Genomic DNA, 8,280 nt, shown 5'->3' with positions numbered 1-8,280 from the left:
GACCACTGTGCTTCCCTGGAAGTTTTGAGGAACACATAGGGCTAAGGACATGCGTGTCTGCAGCAACTCCTGCTCCCAAGGGCTGTTTGTGCCATCCAGGTGTTAAACTGTGTGCTTTGTTCCATCGCAGCGTAACCCTGCTCAGTGCTGTACGTGGGGTTTGGTAATGGCAGGGAGCACTTGCTGTGCATCTCCTGAGAATGTTCTCCTTTACAAAACCTGATTACAGGTGACTTCTGTCCTGAAATTCCCTTTGCAACTGCTCCTAACACAAGCGATCCCCCATATAAAATAGTCTCAAAAAAGAGAGAGTTCTCTGGCAAAGTGAGTTGGGTATTGCAGGTACTGAAAGGAAATGTCCTGAGGTGAAAAGAGTTCAAAAAGCATCCTCTGTGGAAGCTTTTCCTGCTGCCTCCCTGAAACTGCAGCCAGGCATTCCCGCAGCAGAGCCAGGGCAGCCCGGGGCTGGGCTGCTGCCCGCGGGGGCTGCGTCTGCCTGCTCTTACCTCTGCTCTGGGCTTGTAGTGCTGTCAGGTGCATCGGCTCATGGCCTCCAGGGTCCTGAATCATTGATCAGGGTTGGCCTTTACTTCTTCAATGAATTATTTTCCCTGTCACGGTTTAAATACATCTTTCATAGATGTTCTTTATTTTTTAATGTGCTGTTCTTAGCTCCTCCTTTATGAGCTAAATTATTGAATTGAGGAGGGAAAAGTGAAACTGGGTGATGTGTGTCGTGCTGAGAACAGTTTCTTGCTGTGAAAAACTGACCAGGAAGGCAGGAGATGCAGCAACTGGGCTGTTATTTCTTGTGAAAAGGAGCAAATCCTGTCCTGAAGAGTTTGCTGCTGACCTGCTGCTGGGGAGGGTATTTGTCAGCACCGAGAGAAAGGGGGTTTGGGGTTCATGGCTTCTGTAGAAAATGACAGTGGGCAGATACTCATCTTAGGAACCCTGTAGCCCCAGCAGTGCTGCAGCTCTGGAATGAATTACTGGTCTATATATGATAGTAATTAAGAAAAGTTTTGCACATATTCTGTGGGGGAAAAAGGTGACTGAGCGATGTTTGTGCTGCGTGCTTCCCCCTGCATGCATCCTCTCGCAGTGCTGGCTGCAGGTGGGAGCAGGTCCATGCAAAGCACAGCCTCCTTGGGCTCTGCAGTCAGACTGTCTTAAAATAATAACAGTCAGCAACACCAACAGAACTGGGATAGTAGATTCCAGCAGCACAGCTCCTGCCTGTCTTTAATAGGGGAGAGAAGGCTGAGATTTCAGTCAGGTGCAGGGTATCTCCACTTCCCTGCAGTGGCTTCTTTTCCTTTCCCAAAAGCATTTTCCCCCCGCTCAGGACAGCCGCAGTGTGCCATGTTTGGGGAGCATGCCTGGTGAGGAGGGGGACCTGCTGTGGTGCCTGTATGGGCAGGAGATGCTCGGCTTCCTTGGGGATTGCAGTACTGCGCAGGAGGAAAGTGAGACAGAGTCTCTCCCCTTTCTCCGCAAGACAGTGACTGCCAGCACGCTGTGAAGGCACAGCTCCTTTTTAAACTGCCTCTCCAAAGAGTGTAGCAGTATAGTGAAAAAGTTCTCTCAACTCAGTGTCTCTGCCCTCATTGCTGCTCTCGGCTCCCTCCTCGTTGCTGCGGAGCTGTGCCGGCTGCCGGAGACAGGCGCTGCTCGGCATCTGTGTCGGCCAGCCGGCGGGAGAGCTGCGGGGGGACTGACGGCAGCGTCTGGCGCGTTGGGAAGCCTGGAGGAGAAAGTGCCACGGCAAAGTGGGCGCATCAGGCTGGGAGGTGGTAACTGGGACGATCAGCAGGTGCTTTTTGGAGTAGAGTCCTGGATTGAATGGGAAGGGCAGGTTTGCCAAGGCAAGCACAGGCTAAATTGTCGTCCACCTGCCCATCTGTGTACACTGTCCCTGTCGTATCAAGCACAGAAATTTCCATCTCAGCAGATCGTCTCCTAAAGCCAGGCATAATCCACCATCTTACTGTTCTGAGGAGGATTATAAAGGGCTGTGTGGGACCAGATGCACATGGAAAAAATACCCGTAAGGGTTGAAACTGATGCTTGCTCAGCCCCAGAAGAGAAACAGGACTTTAAATCCAACCAGGTAGTTCAGAAATTCACAGCATCTCCCCAGCATGACACTGTTGATAGAAAAACTCGGCTTCAGGCTGAGTTACTCAGGTGACTGTGCTGCCCAGCTGTGCCCTGTGCCCAGGGCTTCAGTGCTGCTTTACCAGGGGGCTGCGCTGGGCCAGGGAGCCGAGTGGCAGCACAGGAAGGAGAGGAGGCCGCAGCGGGCTCAGGCTGTGGCAGCACTTGCTGTCGTGGGAGCACAATCCCCTCACAGCATGACATGGCACAGAGGCCAGGCTGCCCCCGGGCAGGGCAGGGCTGGTGACCAGGCTGATGGCAAATGCCAGAGCTGGGATGTCCCAGGGAGGCAGATTGGGGCTGGAGAGACACCATGGCCACGGACCCCCCAGCATCCAGCTGCTCAGCATCACCTCCAGGGGGGCAGCAGGGAAGCAGCCCCCCTGCTACCACTTAATAAAAGAAACAGGTAAATGGCTTCAGCATCATTCATCACTGCTTTTCTAGCTGGTCCCATTTTGGGCTGTCTAGAGGCAGAGCCAGCAGGCGCTTCCTGGGCCATGGCACTCCCAAACCCACTGCCAGGCATCTTCAGGGAAAAAAAAGGAAGGCTGTAGGTTTGCAAACCCAGGCCCGGGGCTGCAGCTCTGTTTAGATGTGGTTCTTAGCCATGTTCTCAGACACGCAGAGAGGGGTTGGCTCCCCACAGCCCCACTGTCCTCACGAGCAGCGGCACAAGGGTGGGTTTGCCAGCTCATCACCGAGATGTGCTCTGAGAGCCTGTGACTGCTGGGGCAAGTCACCTCAAATACAGATTAATAGATGAAGCCCCGGCCCACGGGCACTGCAGTGGCACACAGGGAACCCTGCTCCCCAAGGCAAGCCGCTGCTGTCCCGGGGAGGGGCTGGTATGAGGCCCCCACTCACCTGGGACCCAGAGGGGGGTTCTGCAGGAGGGTGCCCATGGCCAAGCAGCCTGCAGGGCCAGGCTGTGGCCGTAGTGTGGGCAGGGAGGCCCTCGCCCAGGGACGCCAGACAGCGCAGTGCTTATCTTCCCCGTGCAGGACAGGGCTGCGGGGGCACAATTCCCCCAGCAGGACACTGACACCTCCATCCCGGGCTCTCTGGGTGCCATTTCCCCAGCCTCTCCTAAACCTCTGGCCAGTCCTGCTGCCCTTCTCCAGACATTCCCCAGCTCACGGCTGAGCTGGGCCAAGACCTCTGTGGGCATCACATGCCGCTCCTGCCCTCGGCCCCCCCTGCAGCAATAAGGGCAGCAGAAAGGTGACATCTGCAGGGGAAGGAGAAACGTGAGATAACCGTGCGGCTCCCTAAAACACCTCCATGTCCCCCCACCTCCTTTCCCCGTGCCCCCTGCCCCGCCTGGCTTCCTCCCAGCCATGACCCCGGGCCAGGAGGGACCAGGCATTTCCCAAACGTGGGCTGCGGGCTTTGGTGGTGTGTGTGGGGGGTCAGGGCACGGCGGGAGGGAGCGAACCCCCCGTCTGTGAGGGGGCGCTGCAGCCCCCCAACAGCAGCCATGCTGCGCCCTGCTGGGGGGCGTCTAGCCCAGGGAGGGGGGACCCGCTGTGCGGCCCCTTCCGGGGGGGCTGTCAGGGGCGGGGAAGGGGCACAGAGGGTGGCCGGGGGTGTAAAACAGGTGGCACATGGCAGGGAGGGGGACAGGCGGCCCAGGGTGACCCCGGAGCAGCCGCAGGGCCCGGCCAGGGCAGCCGGGAAGGTGGCGCGGCCCCGGGGTGGCGCAGGCGGGGCGGCTCGGCCCAGCAACACACAGGGGAGCCCGGGGCTGCCGCAGCACGACCCCCGCGTTAGGCCACGCCGCCGCCCGGCGCGGGCCCTTTAAGCGCGCGCGGGACCGGCCGCGCAGCTCTCGCGAGATCCGCCGCTGTGCCACGCCCCGCCCAGCGCCGCGGCCGGGCCGGGGCGGACCGCGGACTACGCGCCCCATAGTGCCCCGCGCGGAGCGGCGACCAATAGCGGCGCGGGAAGGGGGCGGGGGCAGGCGGGCGAGCGGCCTATGGCGTGGCGCCCCGCTCCCGCGCGGGCGGGGCGGGTGTCCGCCCCCCGCCCCGGTCCCCCGGAAGTGATGTCACGGGCCCCATGTGAGCCGATTGCAACACATGCAGCGCGGAGAGGGGGAGCGCGAGCAGCCGGTGTCCGACGTCAGCGCCGCCGCCAGCCGCGCGCCGCCGGGGGGGACCGGGCCTGAGGTGAGCGAGCGGCGAGGCGGGCGGCGGCGGGGCCGGGCCGGGGCCGGGGTCTAACCGCTGTGTCTGTGCCGCCGGCCCGCCGCAGGCCGCCGCAGCCGCCGCCGCCGCAGCAGGAGGAGGAGGAGGAGGAGGAGGAGGAGGAGGAGGAGGAGGAGGGAGAAGATGGCGGACGATCCCAGCGCTGCCGACCGCAACGTGGAGATCTGGAAGATCAAGAAGCTCATCAAGAGCTTGGAGGCGGCCCGCGGGTGAGCGGCGGGGCCTGCGCCGCTTCGGGAGCAGCCGCGGCGGGAGGGCGGCCGTGGGGCGGGCCGGCGGGCGGCGGGGTCCGCCGCCCCGGGAACGGGGGGCGGGGGTCCTGGCCGGAGCGGGAACCGGAGTGAGGGGGGCTGCCGCCGGGCCCCGGGCCTGCCGCCGCGGGGGCGAGGGGAGGGCGCGGCGCAGCCCCGGCCCGGCGGCCCCTTCCCGGGCCCCGGTGCCCTTTTGTCTCGCCGCGTGGTGAAGCGCCCGGGTCCCCGGAGCCGCTCAGGGCCTTGGGCTTGGAGAGGAAAGCGGGTTTGGGGTCCGGTGATTGGGGCCGGGAGGGCAGTGTACCCCCGGGGAGACCGGGGAAGGCTTAGTCGCGGCACGGAAGCGTAACCGCGTTTCCCGCACGGGAAAAGGGCAGCGCCTGCCGCTAAGCTCCTCGCCGGCCTCGGCCCGGCCGCGGCTTGTCAGCTGTTTCCCCCCCACCCCCCTAAACGGATGAGCTCCCTCCGGCCGCCCCTGCGGGGCTGTCACAGGTGTGTGTCCCTGCCCCGGCCCCGCAGCGCCGGGCGGAGGAGAGGGGACACGGGGCCCGTGCTGGCTGCGGAGCTCCGCGTCGCCTCCGGCCTCGCCATGCCCCCGGCTGCCCCGTGCCAGCTGGCACCGGGGAACGGCTGGATTATATCGGCTCCTCTGCCCCCCGTGCAGGCTTGGGCTCCTCCCAAGGGACCAGCTGGCTCGGGGAAGGCAGGAGGGTAAGGGCAGGGAGGCAGGGGCTGAGGCAGCAGTTTACTTGATTATTTCCCTTACTGACACTTATTTGATCTTACTCCTTCACCTTCCAGTGAAAGTGCTTAGCTCCATTTCCCTAAAAGCAAGCTCTTCCAGAGTTAAATTTAAAGGCTCTAATCCCACCTGTATGATCCTTGCAATTTGATTTCTTTTTTTCCCCACCAGAAGTAAAATTGCTGGATGTTCTTACAGCCTGGCCCATGCCAAAGGTGACGTGGTGACTTTTTCTGTGGGTAACTCAGCAGTGGCTTGTTGCATGGGTCGGAAAGCTTCTCGGGCTTGAGTAATTGTAAGAACTATAGGTTCTGGAGCTCTAAAATAGCAGAGAAAGTGTGTGTCTCAGTATACAGCGCAATAAAATAAAAATGAAGGGTGACTCCTTAGCCACCCTTGTGGCTCCAGTTTCCATAGGCTCATCTGAACCAGTGTTAATCTAGCTGGGGCAGCAATGGCATCGTTCTGTGGCCACCCAAAAGGAAGGTTGCCTTTGGACAGCTCGCATAAGCCACTACCTTGTTCTTTCCTTAGTGCTGACATTCGTTCTTATATGTAGAGTAGGCCAGAGCAATCATTCAGCTGAAAACTAGCCCAGGCAGGAGGAGAAAGGGGAGGAGAACCCAAGCCACAGGTCTCCCTAAATTTTTTTTCATCTGACTTACAACGTGGCTGTGAAGGGATGGGGTGTGGGAAAGAGGAGTGGGGAACCAGGGTTTTCCCTCCCTGCAGCAGAGTGGACTTTGACTGCTGAAGCTGGTCATTCAGCTGTGCCTTCGCACGGTGTTGACAGCATGCGTTGTACTCACGGGGAGGTCCCAGCAAGCACGGGAGTTCTTCTGCCATGAATTTGAAAGGGCTTGGGGAGCTATGGGTGCCTGTTGCAGCTTGTGAAAACAGCTATCGGTCCCTGTACCAGTGCTGAGGGGGGCTGGGGTGTGTTTTGGAAATGTACAGTTAGCATTTTGGTTCTCCCTGATTCAAAACGTGGTAGCATAAGCATTTCTACCTTTAGCAGCAGCTATTATGTTGTTTGGAATAGATGAATGTTGCAGAGAACAAGATTAAAACTGGTATTGGAGAGGTGAAGCTGAAGGGCTAGCTTGGGGTGGGTGGCTGTTGGGGGTAAGGGCTTCTTGGGGCCACAGCCCAGGTGTCTTCCTCTCAGTGATCCCTGGTACATCTCTACTTCATGGTAAAGATGCTGCAAGCGCAATAAAATGCGTGTAGGAGGTTTAGCTGAGCCCTCTGGATCCAGCATATCTCCTAGATGTCGTGATACTGCTGTTCCTTAATTTAATATGTGTGCTAGCTGCTAAACCGCCACCTGACGAAGGCTGCTGACGCTAGCAATCCTTGCTGTAAGCAAGGTTATGCTGGTTATGTGTAAATGTGCATCGTGCTTCCAGGGAGTCCTAGCTAAAATTATCCTAGTCTGTTTGGGTCCAGTAAGAGGAAGAGATGCTGCAACTTTTGCCACCAGAAGTGTTAGGCTCCCCGGCACAAGAGGTGTGAGGCAGTGAAACAGGCTTTTCCGGCCTTTGGGAGAGTCGCTTCCTCTTCCTGCGAAGTAGGAAGACCTGTTCTGGGGTGGATTAGGGGGCAAAGCCTAATAGGGTGATGTGGAGGGCCAGGGACTCCTTGGCGTCTCCACCTTCCCTTACTCATGTACTCCTAATAGTGACCCAGCAGCAGTGTCCCAGTTTCGTGTGCTGGTTGTTCCTGCAGTGGATCAAAGGGACGGGAAGCGGAGGAAGCTGGAGTTAGACATTCAGTTCGCGTGTGGCAGTTGGGGCACCTCTGCTGCTAGCCAGCTATTTTGGTAAAATCTCAATGAAATCTGCAGAATGTTATCAGAATGTTAAGTGAGCGTGACAGCAAGGAAATGCGTTTATCGTGTCTGGCATAGATGGGGTAAGTGGCAGTATTTGGTCAGAAAACCAAGGGAGAAGATTAGAGCTTCAGCTTTACCAGAAGCTGATCTGCTAGAGGCCAGTGAGGCTAAGGCTGCTCCTCAAACTTTAAGGTAACATCCTAGCAAGAATGTCCTGTGTTATTTTTTCCAGCCCTGCTTAGGAAAGCTGGCTTTCTCACTGATCTCCAGATAGCAAGAATCTGGCAAATCAAAACAATGAAAAATAATTTTTAAAACCCCCAAACCCTATCTTTGCTGGCAGGGAGTAGGAGCTTTTGTCTGTATCTTACTTCCTAAAACAGAAGTGTCTGTTATCTCCTCTTAGCTCTTCCAAAGTTGAGTTGCAAACTGTCTGATAGTGTACAAAGTTAATGAGTTGATCTTTCTGATTTGGTGAGAAGGGAGGAGGAGTAGCTGGTATCTGCAGAGTATGTATGAGTGAGAGCAAATGGGGCCTGAGTTCTGTGCTACAGGCAATTAACCTTTCTAGCCAGAAGAAGATGAGGGTAAGAGGCTGGTGATAAGCAAGTTCAGCCCTTGTGAGGAGTCTGTCCTTGTCATTCATCTCTGGTATCTTGGAGTGCTCAGACTTTCATCAAGCATCTCTGCTTCTTCCCTACAGAGGGATTCTGCTTTCAGTCCACAGTTAGTTTCTGTAAAGCAGAACCTTGGTGAAAGACAGTGCGCCCCAGAAGTTGCAGCCATGTCTTTGCGTGTGGATGTTGCAGCAGCTCAAGTAGAAGCGGGATTAGCAGCTATGTTTTTCCCTTGTGCTCTCTCTCGGGGCTTTTCTGCTGTTGCTTCGTGCAGTTTTCCAGTGTCAGTGTTAAATTGACAATCACTCTTTGTTCTTTTGGTCTTTGCAGTTCTGAATAGTTAGCAGAGCTATGGTCAGTTTTTTCTGCTAATCTAAGCTGTAAAATGCTTGGCAAAATAAATTATCAGCAACAGCTAGCAGTCTCCTTGCAGGCTTAGGCTTGAGATGTCACATCTGAATCACCT

The 8,280-nt window shown here is 57.3% G+C and overlaps 1 protein-coding gene across 2 annotated transcripts in view; it reads left to right on the top strand.

Annotated features, from left to right (window-relative positions):
* The first annotated feature begins 3,390 nt into the window (after window positions 1-3,390).
* Window positions 3,391-8,280, top strand: part of ETF1 (eukaryotic translation termination factor 1) — a 29,414-nt gene continuing 24,524 nt past the window's right edge. Inside the window, exon 1 of one of the 2 annotated variants that reach the window (XM_074838464.1) lies at window positions 3,391-3,410. Coding sequence is in view for 1 of the 2 variants with exons in the window: in XM_074838463.1 (XP_074694564.1) it covers window positions 4,494-4,579 (86 nt within the window). In the remaining variant the exon portion in view is untranslated. Of the gene's footprint in view, window positions 3,411-4,431; window positions 4,580-8,280 lie in introns of those variants that run through there. The other variant, XM_074838463.1, reaches the window with a different exon arrangement.

This window comes from Strix aluco, chromosome 13, assembly GCF_031877795.1.
Source record: "Strix aluco isolate bStrAlu1 chromosome 13, bStrAlu1.hap1, whole genome shotgun sequence".
Lineage (NCBI taxonomy): Eukaryota > Metazoa > Chordata > Aves > Strigiformes > Strigidae > Strix > Strix aluco.
The sequence above is the reverse complement of the archived record's forward strand: the minus strand, read 5'-3'. Positions and strand labels throughout refer to the sequence as shown.